At 43.2% G+C, this 16,981-nt stretch overlaps 1 protein-coding gene across 1 annotated transcript in view; it reads right to left on the reverse strand.

Annotated features, from left to right (window-relative positions):
- Positions 1-16,981, reverse strand: part of CTNND2 (catenin delta 2) — a 3,070,130-nt gene that overhangs the window by 1,204,658 nt on the left and 1,848,491 nt on the right. Inside the window, exon 12 of the mRNA XM_086965298.1 lies at positions 11,715-11,847. Within this exon, the coding sequence (XP_086821424.1) occupies positions 11,715-11,847 (133 nt within the window). The remainder of the gene's footprint in view (positions 1-11,714; positions 11,848-16,981) is intronic.

Below are 16,981 nucleotides of genomic sequence, written 5' to 3' on the forward strand. Positions count from 1 at the left end.
TGTACTGCGCAGATCGTCCTTGCGATGATCCACGTTGATCAAAACAGTTATTGGAGTTCGATGAGTTATCTGAACGATCATTTTGAGCACCACGACCTCTACCACGTGATGTCTGCTGAGAACCACCACGACCTTCTCTAGATGAGTTACCACTATTACGATCGTTTAGAACAGGACAATTGAATTTTAAATGACCCTCCTGTCTACAATAGGCACACTGATTGTACCCTAACGAAGATCTTTGGGAAGAGGAGTCATTTCGAGATTGTGATCGATTAGATTGTGACTGCGGTCTATTTTGCTGCGAAGCATTCTGATTCGAACGCGGAGGATACGCCTGCTGTAACAACACTTTAGTTTTAAGTTCTTTCGTCTTTTTATCAGCGCGGTCGTTCTCCTCTTTCTCTCTGTTCTCATAATACTGTGCCGTAGCCAATATTTGAGCCGAGGTAGAAACGGCCCACGCACTCTCAGAGTTTTTCAATTTATTGCTCAAGTCGGGCAATAAGTTAGAGACAAATTTGTCCACGAACAACCGTTGACCACCCTCAGTGCCCATATCCTGCCCACTATGGTCGATGAATGCCTCCTCAAATCTCGTAAAGAAATCAGAGACACTCTCGTCCTTCTTCTGTCTACAAGCTGACAATTTATCCCAGTTCACCCTCACAGCTGGCATAAGAGTTTTCATTAGCGTAATTATTCTCTGAGGGAGAGCAGCAATCAACTGTTCGGGTTTAGCACCACCAGTTTGCAACCCATCCGCCGCTATAATGGCAGCCCAATCACCACCTAATTCGTTTGCATGATTTTCCTGACGAATCTTAGCCCATACCGGTTGCGGTACGACATTGCCAAACAGCATATCAATATCGGCAAGATTCATTATCGTAGCGTCTACAAGCTGTGACAATTCTTTATAGTACCCTGCAGGATTTTTGCGAGGGTCAGGCAAAGATTGCTTCACCTGCAACACTTCCGATCGTTTCCATGGGAGATGTATCCACACTCTCTGGAAGTATGGTGGAATAATGGGGTTAGCATTAGGATCGCCTGGCATCCACACTGGTGGAACTTCCCGCATGGGGAACTGACCAGACGCATCTAACTGGCTCTCAACATCCTCAACAAACAAGGCTTGAGGTATAGGAGTGGGACGGAAAGATAACAACCGCTCAACAGCACGTCGAACGTTGGTATCCACTATCAGTCCGTTCGAGAACTGAAGCTGTAGATCAGACAAAGTGGTCAACACATCGTCAGGTGCATCGGCCGATATCTGATCACGCAGAACCTTGCACATTTCCTCGAACACGTACCTTTGTGTCGGTACATTGAATTGACAGAACGTATTAAGTACAGCACGTGGAGGATTTCTAAGAGGGTGTGTCATCCAACCCATCGCCATATTATATAGCGCAGCACGTTCCCTGTTACCGGGAAGCTGACTACGTCTCTGAGGACCGTCTGAACCAGCGGACCCAAGAATAGGTCCAAGAGAATTAAAGAAGCTAGCCGCAACAGGAGGTGTACGACTTCGAGTAGATGGAGAAGTATAGCACAAGGGACTAACAAGAGAAGCGGTAGAAACAGAAGAAGCAACAGGAGTAAGTAGAGCAGGAGCAGTAGCGGGAGCAGGAGTATGTGGAAGCGGAGGAGCAGTAGGAATAGCAGTAGGCAAAGGAGCGGGAACAGTCGGAAGAACGGGTGCAGGTTGAGGAACAGGTTGAGGAACAGGTACAGGGGGAACCACAGGAGCTGCGTTACCCTGTACATACGGAGGTGGTGACTTCATGAGATAAGACATTAAAGGATCCTCAACTGATTCTTCCTTCTTATCCGACTCCGTAGGCAAAGCAGGATAGCATTTATCTATGGACATATGCTGCAGCCTATCAAACACTTCCTTTTCCTTATCCTCCTTATCACGCTGAAACTGCTCTGCTTTCTTTACAATGGTAGCAACACCATCTCTCTGATTACGTTTAGTCTGTCTGATCTCTTTCTGTCGGGCTTCTTTACGCCACAACCGAAAGGCATCAAACATGGCCGGCCTTGATTTTTTCTTAAACAATTTAGCCTCAAGGTTATCTAAAATGGGGGTCTCAAAGCTACCATGAGGTGGCCAACTAAGGACACCGTCTTTTTTAGTGTAACGAATCCAATATTCATTAAAAGTAATCGGGCCTAGCCCGTGTTTACTGTAGAGCTCATAAGTGGGAGTTCCAACCGGAGGTATCGGACACGAGTCCTCCAGTCGGGAATCCCTACCACAACGTCTGAAACAACTAAACAAAGTACTACAACCAGGCATCTTGCACACTAGCCGAGTTTCACAAACGTCAAGGGTTACGGGATTTACCAAGTCCCTGCAAAGAGCAAAAACCCTCGGTTTTTGGCGGCTGCAGTCGTCAAATATCACAACAAAGTACCAAGAACCACAAATGCAATGGAACCATGCAACAACTAAGCAACCACAACCAAGAACTCTGGGAGCGACCCACAAATACTTAACTCAAAGATCGATGGCGTCACCAGGAAGGCCCGTCAATCGTCTCGCTATACCAAGGTCTACGCCAGGCGCCAAAACAGGTCTACAGTCAGGGCAGCAGTCCGTCGCAGCCGTCAGGAGGCGGGAATCTTCGCGGGAAAAGTCTTCGGGCCACTTGTTTCGACAACAGGATCGATGAAGCGGAGTGCACCTTCCCTCGGAGATTTCACACGAAGTTCCTCACGATCGTCGGGCTTGGACCGGTACCACTGGTGCAGCCCCACGTTGGGCGCCAACTGAAGGACTGGGTTATTTAAGACCCAGCGGTGCCAGGGGACAACACCTGAAACCTTCGTGGGTTACCTGCTCCGGCGTACAAATGACAGAGACACAGGACACTTCCTTCGGCGTCAAAGATTCGAGGTTTATTTACTGCAGGGAAACACAGAAGTCACAGGAAGTACAACGAGTGTAGGTTCGAGGAGACTGCTTCAAATTGCTACTGTGGATCGTTCCTTTTATACATATTTCTCCAATAGGTTTACATGGTACACAAAGGTTTACGACTCGGTTCCCATAATTATCCCCGAGAGGGGTCGCTTTGGTCACTTTGATACATTCAAGGTCCGGAACATAAGTGCGGAAACATTTGGCGGTTCCCAACTGTAAAAACCCATCTTCCCACCATTAGTACATTCCAATCAGCAGTAAAACAGATCGAAGAAGGAACAAGAACAGGTGCAGAGGAAGACGGAAACAGTGGGGAGATTGGAAAGGGTGTAAAAGGGGAGGTATCGGGAAACACGAGGTACAGGCATCAAAGGGACGTGCCTAATGAGATGCACGGCTGAGACAATAAACCGGCACGGCGAGATGAGCCTCGAGCGGGGCCATCTGCCTTACAGTATCATCCCCCTCGTCATAAAGACACTTTCAAAGGACATGTGTCTTCCGCAGATATCTCGGGAATCCCAGGGTCGCGAAGCGGACAACGTCCGTTCGCTGGCTACTTGAGGGCAAGAGACAAAATGGATGCCGTATCTAAGATGGAACCCGTGGGTACAGAAAGAGAAACCCACGTAACAGACGAACGGTTTAGGTTAGTACAGCGAAACTGTGTACACCCACTAAACTCGTCATTTGCGGTTCATAGATACCAGACTCGACCATATTCGTGCGAGTCGAAAACACCACTTACAATTGTCACGGAACCTCACCATAATCCCTTGCAAACCTCAAACTTTGTAAAAATAAAAACACATTTAACTCACATTTCTGTGTGGGAAAGTTCTGGAATCTGCATGGAACCACAAATTTCCTCCTACACAGCATTCCCCCAGGTCTCCCGATACAAATGGTACCTCACTCGCGTGGGTGAGTAAAGTACCTGCGAAAGGTAATGGCCCCCGAAACCTATTGAGGCGACATCAAAATTACCTATCACAAAACAACCTGGTTTTGCAAGGGGGGTCCCATGAGTTTTTTCCCACAGGCTCGGCAGCCATCTAGTGAAAACTTCCCAACCCACATATTTCTGAAAACTAGACACCAGGGAGAGTCCAGCAAGGCATGGCTTGCTTGGGTTCCTCAACATTTCCCTACCCAGAATTCCCTGCAAACCTCAAATTTAGCTGGAAAAAAAAATCTCAAATTTCTGTGTGGGAAAGTTCTGGAATCTACGTGGATCCACAAAATTCTACCTACCCTGTGTTCCTCAAAGTCTTCTGACTGAACCCATCCCCGCAGATAGTCAATCGCCGCTGCACACATTCTTTGTCTGTGCGTGACCTGAGCTTGACAGCAGAGCCTGACCTGTGGCCAAGCCCTGCAACCAATCATTCAGTGGGCAGCTAGTCCCTCGTTGCTACCCTGCGGTCTAGGGTCAACAACCCTCCTTGAGACACCAAACCCATATTTGACTTTTGTTTGTGGTTCTGAAGTACTCATTCAGTATTGATGCACAAGTGATTTGCATGAACCCGCAAGACATCATGTTTGGGTCCTCAACAAGAGTACTGCAGGACCCATGGCACAATTTTTTTTGTCCTAGAGGGGATGGACCCCCCACAAAGGCCAGAGGGTCATGAGACCCATACCCTGCGCCTCATGAACCATTTTTTTTTAACTCCGGACATTGTGATGAGTCCCCAAGTCCTAAAATAACAGCAGCAAAATGAATGTTGGTGTTGTAGCCAGCCAATCGGATTGTTTGGTACCATGGGACTGGTCCTGTGGACATGAGGGCATATAAAGGAAAAAAAGCCCTCTCGGCCAGTCACAATGCTCTATTTTTTTTATTTTGTGATGTCGCAGATGTTTTCAGTAACTCAACGCAGGGCTCCTCCTGCTCAAGCTTATGTAGAGCTTTCTCACTGTAGGATGAGAAGGGAAAACCACTCACTACCTTACCCCTGGAATAACTGCACCCCAAAGATAAAATCTCGAGCTAGTTATAGGTCAATAAAATATCCATCCCAGTCTCAGACCAGTTGCTCAGCCTGCAAACACCCACCAATGCGGTTACAAACGGGTCCTGAGGGGTTTGCATCAAATCTAAACACTACAAATACTTCTGGGAGATATTACAGATGCTAGATGAGTTCCATTCCGAAAAAGAACTTAATTGAACATCATAGAAACCAAATGTCTTCTCCAAAACATACAATAGCTATTCTTGTGCATTTGGGAAAAACATGCAGGGCCTTCTGAATGTCTTTATGGCAACAAGGTCTGGTAATCCATATTCAGTAAATAGACTAGAAAAAGGACCATTCACACCAAACACCTGAAGAATAAATCATTCTTAATTGCTCTTGCACCTCATTCTGCCCTTCCTCCAAATGAGACTTTGTATTTGGCCACTCACAGCAGAGCCAGTAACATGAGTAAAAAGGAGTTTCACTCCAAATCAGAAGAGTAAATTGTTCACAAGAATGATCTTCTGATTGTAAAATAAATACTGAAAATGACACTTATTAGTACTCCTTAACCCCTTAAGTGCTGCGTCGGGGCGTTGGCCGACGGCAGCACTACCTCCCCAGTGCTGCGCACGACCATTGGATGTCCATTCAGCACTAGTTCCAATGGACAGCGCAGCACTGGGGAGGGATGTTTACGAGCATCTATGAGGTTAACAAAAAGCAAACAACACTTTTGGATTCGAATCATACTGTTTACTTAAAATGTAATTATTCACATATTATTCACTTTCACTGAGAGTGAAGCAATAATCCACATCAAATTAAGCTGTCTGGCACTACAGTTTGACTGTCTAGACCTCACATCCAACTTTCAGGACTATGGGAATAAATGAATTTTAATCCAAAATCACACAACTGAGCCTGTATGTAACTGAGCTTCGTTCATGTACTATTACAGCCAACTTACAAGAGACTAGTTCTTGATTTAACATGCTTTTCTGTGATGATGAGAACTTAATATATGGGGGGATTGCTATTCAAATAAATTCTATAGCACATGAGGCCAGATGGCTGGCTTGAAGCCTCATAAGTGGTCAAAATGTGTATTTATTTTTTCTAAATCCTGGCATTTCTACCAGGGCATGTGCATGCCCTCCTCTATCCACAAATTATTCTTATTTTGTCTAGCAAAGTTTCTCACACTAGGGGCCTCATTACAATGTCAGGCGGAAAGCCTCAGCCCGAACAGTCTGAATTTCCTAGACTGGGTTGGAACTCTTCCGCCCGACTGATTACGATGTGCGTTGTCTGAAAGTAAAAAGCGCGGTTATTCCAAATCTATTCCGACTGGTTCTCGGAGTATTTGTGTCAGTCGGAACCGCATTATGCACCTTTATGAACAGAGTTTCCAACCGACTGATTACGATGTAGATTTCGAACAGCCTTTCCGAATCAGCCTGTCCGATGAGAAAAGGCTGTCAGATAGTGACTTTGGGGGCTCCTAGCAGGGCCCCTTTCTTCCTGAGGCCTCCAGTTTGGGGCTGAGGGGCCACCCTGTAAAACCCTGCACTGTGTGGCAGGCACAATGGAGAGCCCACAACAGGGTGCAGGGTTTTACACACACACCCCATTTCCCCATAGCAGCCTGTGTTGTCGGGCAGAACACGAGCTCCCATAGTGAACAATGGGATTCCAACCGTGTTCGGTCACATCGTAATCGGTCGGGCGGAACAGCCAACCATGAGTCGGCTGATTTACGAATCCAAGACGGTGTTGGTGGAAAGTTTCCACCCCACCACGTAATGAGGACCTTAGTGTGTTGGAATTGAAAGCACCCGAGCGTTCTATGTCACTCGTCAAAATGTATCAAAACTGCAACTCAAATTTTCAAACTAATTATAAATAATTCTCAATCACTACTTAACTTCCGTGAATAAATAAACCATTGCAAATTTCCAGATACTACTGTTCCACGTAAATAAAGCACACACATCTGAAATTCTTTTTGTCTTATTTTAATCTTCACAAATCTTAACGACAATCAATCAAATTTTCTCTAGGAATTTTGGTATACTATAATTTGACTTCTTGAAAATCATAAAATGCATTTAATGAGAAAACAAAAAGCAGTTTAAACATTGTGTTCTCCATAATACTAAAGAGAATTCCACTTGTGTATTGTGCATAAATAATTCACCCCACCCACACCGCTGTTCCCAATGTCCTCTTTTCATTACCAACAGTCCTCACAAGGATTTGTGGTGATGTAAAGGAGAACTGATCTGTCTGTTCATTTCAACGAGTCCTGGGCAGGATGCAGCACCAGAATTGTTTTTCACGCTATCACCTTATCTGTTCATTACTTCATACAGCAATTTCTATACAAAGCAAGTAGAAAGGAGGTAAGCAACTTGTTTTTATTTATAAAACCAAAAAACTGTACTGACTAGGCTGATTAACAATATGTTTTCTTATATAGTAAAGTAATGAGCCAGATCTTTACAGTAACAATGCAATAACAAAGTCTGAAAACAATCCAAGGCAATGGAATGTCTTTTTTTCTGGTTAATAGGACTGAATTTCAAATATAAATAAATACAGAGGGACTTGTTCTCAAACAATGGTCCAGTAAAACTTAATTTTTGTTCTGATTTAAATAGCGCTGTTTATCTATTGAGCATGCTGCTTATTTCCTGACATCTCAGTGTTGACAAGTGAGAATCTGTGCTACAGAGAAAGGAAGGAGTAACAGAGAAAGATGAAGGGCCTGATTCACGTAGTTTCCCCTATAAATAGGGGTAGTTGCACTTGTATTACTGATTGCAATACAGTTTACTTCCGGACTTCAGGGGTAAGCCATGAGACATACAAACGTGAGTCACAGCACAACCTTTGTGACTATGGCAGTAAGGAAGAAAAGGTCCAAGAGAGGAGAATAAATGCATTGTGTGTGTGTGTGTGTGTGAGAGAGAGAGAGAGGGGTGATGGACATATAAGAGTGAGAGAGCATTTCAAATATGTTTTAGCCTCTTCCATGCTCATGACGAGCTCAGCTCGTCATGCAGTACACTGGTCGTGTGCTCATGACGAACTGAGCTGGTTATGAACAATGGGATTCATAGATCATCAGCGTGGAGGATGAATTGCTGTAGCATTGATAGTGTTAAATGTTTAGCTCAATGTTCATCTCATAGCCTGGTCATTTTACTTCAAATCAGTAACAGTAACCAACAGGCAAACACCAAACAAAAGACAAAGGCGCAAATTTAGTTTGACTAATGCAGAACTGAAGAACGCGTGTCAACAAATATGCAAATGTCCAATCAGCCTTTTTGAGAATTCAAGGACATCGATACATACCAAACAGCACTGGTGTGCCATGCTGTACATTTTGGCAGATTACCAAAATCCTTTAAACTCTAAATCTATGCCGAAGTATTTTTGTCTAAATTATGCATGAGTTAAACTAAAACAGAAGTGAAATTTATCTGTATTACTGTGTGCTGTGCGGGCTTGTGTAATGTATAGTAAGCATGTATATATTACATAGTCATGTGTTCTTAAATGGTAAGAAAAAGAGGACATACCATGGGACTGCAGACCATTTGCTCTGCAAATACGTTTTCAGTCAGAAATAAAACATTTTGGGGCATTCACAACATCTAACAAATATTTGATGCAAATTGGCCTGCTGTAATGGGTGCAAAAAAGAACTTCAATAAAAAAGTATTTATGGAAAACGTGTAGGAAGTGCTGATTTGTGTATAAATACTTATTTAAAAAAATCGTCTTTTTATGTTGAAGCATATGGTGAAATTCGAAGCATATGGTGAAATTTAAAACATATGGGGACATATTTATTATACTTTTATGCAGCGCAACACAGAAAGCCACCTTGCTGCGCTAAGTGAAAGGAAAAGGGCAAGAATGTGCTGTATTTAATATCATACAGTGCATTTGTGTCCTTTTCCTGCGCTGGTACACTCTTTGGCTGCCTAGCGCCAACGCAGGCAGCCTTGCACCATGGAGCAAGGATGCCTGCCTTAAAAGTAGGATTGTTTTTGTGCAGGAAGGGCCACCTTCATGCACAAAATCAATCCTGAGAAGCATTTTCTTCTTTCTATGTGTGCTGCAGAATACAGTACACATAGAAAGAGGAATAAACTAGGAGAAATAAGCAAGATTGACGCATTGCCAGGTCTACCACTAATGGTTAATCACCCACGGTACACTCATGGAACGCCTTCCCGGGGCAGAGTAACACAAGGTAGTGATTTGAGATGGCTTTGAGTGGCTAGATAAATCTGACCTGAGTGTTGCGCTGCCCTTGCTCCCCCTTGGTGGGGGTATGAGCGCCCCAATCCTATGATAAATATGGGCCTTGAGCACTGTTAAGTGTCATATCTCTGTGCATGCACAGAATGTGCGCTAGGTACATTACACACTCACTCATGTTCAGGAAAATCAGTGTGAGTTACTGTTGCATATGAAAATTGTACAATCATTAGCCATATCTGACAAAAGATGTACATTAAGGGCAAATTGCAAAGGAATACACAGAGATTGCAAAACAGTATAAGATTCACTGGGAATAACTGATTCATATTTCACCAAAAATTTGAAAATCAACCCCAATGTGTTTCGTCACAAAATTATGTACAATTAATTCCACTCCTGGCTATTTTTTTACACGTTTGAGGTAATAATAAGTATATTTCTTTAGAACAAAAATTTTTTTTAGGAGAAGCATGTGCAGAAACATCGAATTGAATATAATACTGAAATCCACACTGCCTCTAAAAAATAAAACGTTTATTACCAAATTGAAGAACTTCACTTCTTCACCATGAAAATAGATTTATTTTTGGAAATGAAAATATTGCGTATTATCACTGCACTTACATTATACATGAAGAGAAACAAAACCACGATAAATACCATAACTCTAATTATAAACCATGTGCATTAAGCAGTACGTTCAAAACATCTTACACGTCCTTATACCAACCTTCCTAGAAACGCCTCTTTACTTCTGATTCTGACTTTCATTACTTGGGCAAGATATATCACAAATGCCAAGCATACACTTGTGTCGGTGGTCATTAAAAAAACATAAAGAGAAAATTGTCCACTTTTTCCAGAATTTGGCTAGCCTATCGTTTGCCTTTGGCATGGGAGACGTCCAGTACAATGCAGGCAGTACATAATTAACTACGCAACTCCGACAACGCAGGTGTCTTTACATCGCATTTGAGTACAACACATTGTGAGGTCAGTAATGGGGTAATTTTAAGTATTTTGTATGGGTATGGGTTTCAGATATAAGATCTGAAATTTGGGGTGCGATTTGGCGTAAAATATGAAATTTGGGTTTGATTTGGGGTAAAATATGTTCAGTCAGTCAAAAATAACTTTATTTGGTTTTCACAAACCATAAAGCATATAAAACACATTTCATTTAAAACTTTTTCAGTTCTTAAAATTCCACATACTTCCTTTGTGGCACCAAGCCTTCAGTCTTTGCCCTCGTTTATAAGTAAGCTTTCTACAGCTATCATAAATTTTACCCCCCTGCATATTAAAATGTTTGATGCAGCACCCAGCCAACTTGTCGCCGCCTGTCTGCAGGTGCGGATGTTTAAATCATTAAAAACAGTTCTCAGCAGCTTCCTTCTTTCTGATTTCACAGTTTCACAGACACACAGCAAGTGGCTCAGAGTTTCAGTGTGATAGCCACATAAACGACATGTCTTTGTTTGATGCTTGTTTTTCCAGGAGGGCGCCAAGTCTAATGAACAAAGGTCTCTAAATCTGTATGCCATGAATCTCCTTTTTAAGGACAATCGGAAATGAGCTGCTAGATAGGGTTGTGGTCTTAGCCGTGTGTAAGATTTGGGGTAAAATATGACATTTTGGGTGTGATTTGGGATAAAATATGAAATTATGGGTGTGCATTTGGGTCAATTTTGATTTTTGGAGGGTTGTGTGACTATCGGGCCTGGTGCCCCTTCTTATTCCCCCTCACTGTGCACCAGCTCATCCCTGAAAGGGGGGGGGGCGGAGCTTGCCTTGGGGAGACCAATTCTGGTCGCCCCCTACTGAGGGCTATGCAAATTGGGGGGGGGGTTCCCACCTCCTGGCAGTATTTGTCCCAGGCCCCCGTTGAGTCCAGCTTGGCCTTCCCCAGCCTTGGTTCCATATTTGTTTACTTTAACTGACCTCTGCCCATGTTTGTCTGTCTATTGTCCATTTATTATTAGTTGCATAAAAATTAGGATTGACGTGCTTTAGGTCATGATTTGCTTGGATTTTGCTAAATGTTCAACATGTTCTTGGACATTTGTATTCAATGAATGTTTAGTACATTTATATGAGATTTGTTTTATCTAGTGTTTTTGTGATTTATACTGAATTGACAATGTTAGTGATACAAATTATATTTTTGTTTGCGCTTTGACATTTTTACTGATATTGTGTGAGAGATTGTAATCCCGCCTTTGCATCCATGCACTATTTTTAAATATGTACTTTTGTTTATCTTTTATGGCTAATCGTGCAGAATAAAGTTGATTTGATTTGACTTGACTTCTGATAAAACAAACAGCAAAGAAAACCTGAACGTTAAACTTGCTTTTTTTGTCGATGTTAAATGTACAAATGCTTTTCGTATTCATTATAAATAAAATCTTATGTGTAGCTTATTCATTATTATTTTCATACCGATTCTGTTAGATTGCATCACATTACATGCTCTCTTTGTATACACATTTGATTTCATTTAGTCTTCGGATGTGTTGCCTTACCTCTGCTTTAATTTTATTGTCTCCAAAACAAAGATGCTGCAAATAGGCTGCAGCATTGGACTGCACTGAAGGGAACTGATGCTGTAACATTTGGATTACTTCTGGAAGTTCCGGGTCTCTCCAACCAAACTCCCTGTAAAGAAAGAAAGAATCGGGACATCAGATGCCTATTGAAAATACTCCGGCCAAGGCAGTCAAGTTTAGTTAGAAAAAAACATACATTCCCTTTCTCCATTTCACTTGTCATTATGATAATAAAAGAATATATCGAGTTTTTAAAACAAGTAGCATATAAAAAAATACTAATTTGAAGGAAATTTCAAAGACGTATCTTACCTAAATACAATAGAAAGACATAGTTATTGTATAAACTGCTGTTCTCAATAAAACAAAAGCTTTACACCTGTAGTAAACCCATTTTCAAGACCTGCACGTCCATGTCATAAAACAGTATCAATGAAATTAGCAGACCTGCCTTCAAAGACGACAATTAGAGACTTCACTAAACAGTCATAAAATGTAACTTTGTTGCCCCAAACACTAGCTAGGAAAGCTGATTTGATGTTAAGCATTTAGGACTTCCATCGGCAATGCACAACCCTACAGCTAACTGTGGCTCAGATGCCAAGCCTTGATTGATCTGCTTCTTTGGGGCAAAAAATGATAAATTGAATTGTTCAAATTTTCAACATTTACAAAAAGTAGATAAAAACAAAAAAACGCACATCTTTATAAAGATGAAGAGGTTAGGTTCTTCGGGGAGTATCCACTTCTTCAGTACCTACCCCGGTACTGATTTCAAACTGAAACGTGATTTACGTTGAAGTATTCAAATGAACTGATAAAAAATTCACATTGCTATAGTTAGCAATATTTTATCCTTGTTTATCTAAGGAAGACTCTGGCATTTGCCAAAAAGCTTTAAATGTGCTTTCCCTTTTCCCCTATTCCACGTTTGAAACTATGCATACTGCCATAACAACAAATGTAAACAATTGTTTGAGCTGACATTGAGAAAGGATTTGAACCAATATGCACAGGTATTGTCCTCTCCATCGCTGTCAAATAGTGACAAGGCGGGGCCTAAGATTTCTTCAAGTGATATTTCCTCAAATTATTAAGGTTTTTACAAATATGGTTTATGTTATGCAACCTACATTTTGCAAACATATTACTAAATGTTTGCACGCGCAGAAGTAGATTTAATCTAAAAAATTGGGCTTTCATTCAAATCCTAGAAAACTATTTTTTACATGTGTTAATACATTGTAATCCGGTCAGGCTTTGATATGTTTTTAATTACCGGAAAACGTGTGAATTATTCTCCGGCAGTGCATCATTTGAACAGGAATATAAACTGGAATATCTGCTCTGATGGTTTAAGGTCTGACTACATAAAAAGAACCCTAAAGATGTGCTCATTCCATGTGGCGTAACCATATCTCCCAGGTGAACTGATTTCACTGTGCAGTGTGGTTTTCAAGACCCAGCCAAACAGCAATCAAATGGCTCAAGTATATGGTTCCAGTTTTATCAGTCTCGGTTTATAACAGGCACTGATAGATGTTGCACTGATGGCACCATTTTTAATGTGCCAATCATTTCGAAAACTATCAGTACACTTTGGGACCGATTTGGGATTTAGCAGACTGGTTACTCCATAGCAAACATGGTTGAGTATCATGCCTGCCAATCCCTTGGCCCGCCCGCCTTATTTAGAGATAAGGTGGAGTGCTGGACCCGGCACTTTGTGGTTGTCTGAGGCGATGTCATAGCCAGGTTCAGCCTACCACTCCTGTCAGGGATTGGTGATTACACACACTGTATAACCTGTGCTCACCCTTGGATAGCTTGCCATTGAACAGCCAGGCTTATCACAGAAACAATGTGTAAAGCATGGGCACAGCACTCACTCATGATAAATACACTGAGGGTCACAAAAGAGACTTCACAAGTGATTTATGTAAATACCGTTTGTATTCAACAAACACTGTAATCAACACAACATGACAATCATGTCTTTCTGGGCATAGATCACACTTGCAATTATTACTAAAATGACATCAGTAAATGCAAATTTGGGACGGATCCTATTCTATCCCTCCCCATCCCCCAAACCCCCTCCAACACCATTATGCGGTGCAACACTGTTTCAACTACAGGTTCACCCTAGCAATTCTTATAATTCAATACTACACAGTTAGAAAAGGTGCACCTCCTGTCACAACAATACCAGAAGTATGTACATACAAAGAATTATAACACTTTTTAGCTGCACCGCAGGCCAAGGCCGCACAGGTTAAACCAATGTCAAACGTATCGCTCTTCTGGCAAGAAATCAACATGTAAAGCAACACCGTCGGCAACTGTCATGAATAACAGGCAGTACACACACACACACTCACTCTGCACCGATACATGGTGCAACAGAGATCGGACAGGTCCGTTGGGAACGCGTTCGCACACATTTTCACCCAGAACCCTAATGCTGTGCAGCTGATACCCAGCAGGTCAATTGATATCACACTGTAGACCAGCGGCCCGAGCCTACCTTCACCCTCCAGCTCCCCCGATTGTACTAGGCCCACAGCTGGAAGATAACCAGCCTTCCTCCGCCGGGATACTAGGCTGTACGCAGCCGAAGCTGCACTCAGTAAGAGTCCAAGGGAAGCAGATGGAGGTAGGTAGCAGGACTAATAAGGAGGTTGGCATCAAAGGGGAAGTTTGGCTGCCACTCGAGAAGTTCACCCACAGGATGCAGATCAGACGCAGGCTGAGGGCGATAGTCGGTCACTCAAAGGGGTTCCACAAGGCCTTCCAGTGCCAGCCCAGTTCTACGAAGCACAAGGGGGTCATGCAGTCTATTGGCCTGCGTCTGATTGCTCTCTGAAGCTTTCCTCCAACAGAGTTAATCACTCTCACCACCCAAGCCCGCAACTGGCAATACTACCTGGCAACACAATGTCGTCGGGGCTGGGGTGTGGAGAGGGCAGTTGGTCCGCCATGCTGAGGGCCAAAAGGGAATAATCGATGAATAGAGAATAAAGGCGGGGAGCTCCTCTATAGAAGAGGACACTCCATCAGGTACACATCCATCAAAGTCGCACTCAGGCAATCTAGGAACAGGGTCTGGTGCACGTTTATGTGGGTTGTACCAGACTGTTACGGTCACCCACAAGAATGAGTTGCAAGATCTGTATTTCCTGGAAATAAGGCACAACAACTGGTGTACATTGATATGGGTAGCACTAGACAATTCCAATCACACACAACGAAGAGTTTCAAATTCAGTACTTTCCTGGAAATAAAGCACAACGTCCGAGGCGCGTTGATATAGGGCGCACCTGACAATTCCGGTCACACAGGTCAAGTTCAGCATTACCTCATAAGGTAGAATGAGGCACTACTACAATTATGCCCCCACCTCAGAGGGTCACAACTTGTGAATCGGACACCGCACACAATGAGCAGCAGTCGTCGTGTTGCACGGGTGAGAAGTGGCACAATCAACAAAGCAGGCCACTTGAGGTCATGTAACCGGAGAATCTGCTCAGCACCACCAAGATGCTTATATGTGCCGAGGTTCCAGCGATGCAGGGGACACACACCTTAGATACGGGCAAGACATCTGGGGCACCATACTAGGCAATCTGGACTCTAAGCACAAATCTTAGTTCCACGCTCATGCGGCGCTACTAGTTGAGATCTAGCAGACGATGTGTGCGCAGGTAAGCGGGCACCGCTTTCAAGGGGGAAACATCCTATGCAACACAACTTTTACCACGCAGTGCCTTTACGACGCAACTATTACAACGCAAACCATTACAATACAAACCATTACAACGCATTGCGCTGGGGGGCGCTCTAGGATAGGGAATAGATTTAATTTACTATCCAACACCTTCCCTAGTGTCCACGGGGACTGGAGTTGGAATAGTAAACTAAACTATTCACTATCCAGCACCCCAAAGCACTATGCGTTGTAAAGGTTTGCGTTGTAATAATTACGTTGTAAAAGCATGCGTGGTAAAAGCATGTGTTGTAATGTCATACATCCCTTTCAAGGTGCCACTGGTAGATGGTGTGAGTCCCTCGTAGAAGATTCTTGATGTCCCTGAGGCCTCCGAAAGAACCGGGGGGAAACCAGCAAGCACTTGGAGAGCACACTTCAGGGTGCCACACAGCAGAGGGTAGTCAGCCCAGGTCAGCCACTATTCAGGAAGGGCGCAGGGTCCCTTTCAATAGCAATAATCCTACTTGTGCACAACAGGTTAATCTGGCAGTGTTCACCACGCAGTTCCAGGTTCTCCGGACCCACAAGTGTATCACTACCCTGCTGAAGGGCGGCACCAGTAGTTATACTGTAGGGTGCCATTGAAGTTGGGGTTGGGTCAAAGGATATCCCATTTTTACCACAGATATCTCCCTTAAATATCAGTCCTGTCTTTGGTGAGGCATGATCTGGCTCCAGGGGTCAAGTGTCAAAACCAGCCAGGCCCGCAAATGACAGAGGTCTGTTGTTCCGGGTGCATACCCAATATTTTGTAGCTGTCAGTGGGGAATACTCAGATTTGCTCCCCCAGCCTCCAGTGTGGACTGGAGTGAAGTAAAAAGGCACACAAAGAGTTTGAGTGCAGAGAAAGGCCCACTTTCTAGAAGTGGCATATGAGAGAATCCGTATAACCCGGGAGGAAAAAGCAAAAGGTTTAGGTAAACGCTACCTGAAGAGTATCAGGTCTAACATGGAACTTAACTTTTCTGTCAACAGAGCTCCCATTGGGCCCGTCGATGGAAAACTTCCTCCGATAGCCCTACAGAGTAGAGGCCGTGATAGGGAGGACATTACGCTGCCCACATCAGAAGTTTGTTTCTGAAAAACAAATCAAAATGAAAACATTTGGTCTACTGCAGTTTGAAGTTTATTGATTTGTATAGCGCTGAATCACCCAAAAGGGTATCTCTGCGCTTAGGATGGGAGAAATCAGCGGAGGCAAAGAACTAGAAAAGGTGAGTTTTCAGGAGCTTTCTGAACTGGGGGAGATTCTGACAGTTGCAGAGATAGAAAGGTAGTTTATTCCAAAAGGCAGGGGCAAGGTAAGAGAATGCTTTGCCTCTGTTGCGGGCTTTTTTTATTCTAGGGGTGCATAACAAAAGTTCGGAGCCTGATCTAAGCAAACGTGGAGGGGTGTACATTGCTAGTTTGTTAGAAAGATAGGAAGGGCCTTGACCATTAAGGGCTTTGAAGATAGTGCAGCCTATTTTGAATT

Source organism: Lissotriton vulgaris, chromosome 4_1 (genome assembly GCF_964263255.1).
Source record: "Lissotriton vulgaris chromosome 4_1, aLisVul1.2, whole genome shotgun sequence".
In the NCBI taxonomy this organism is placed as follows: Eukaryota; Metazoa; Chordata; class Amphibia; order Caudata; family Salamandridae; genus Lissotriton; species Lissotriton vulgaris.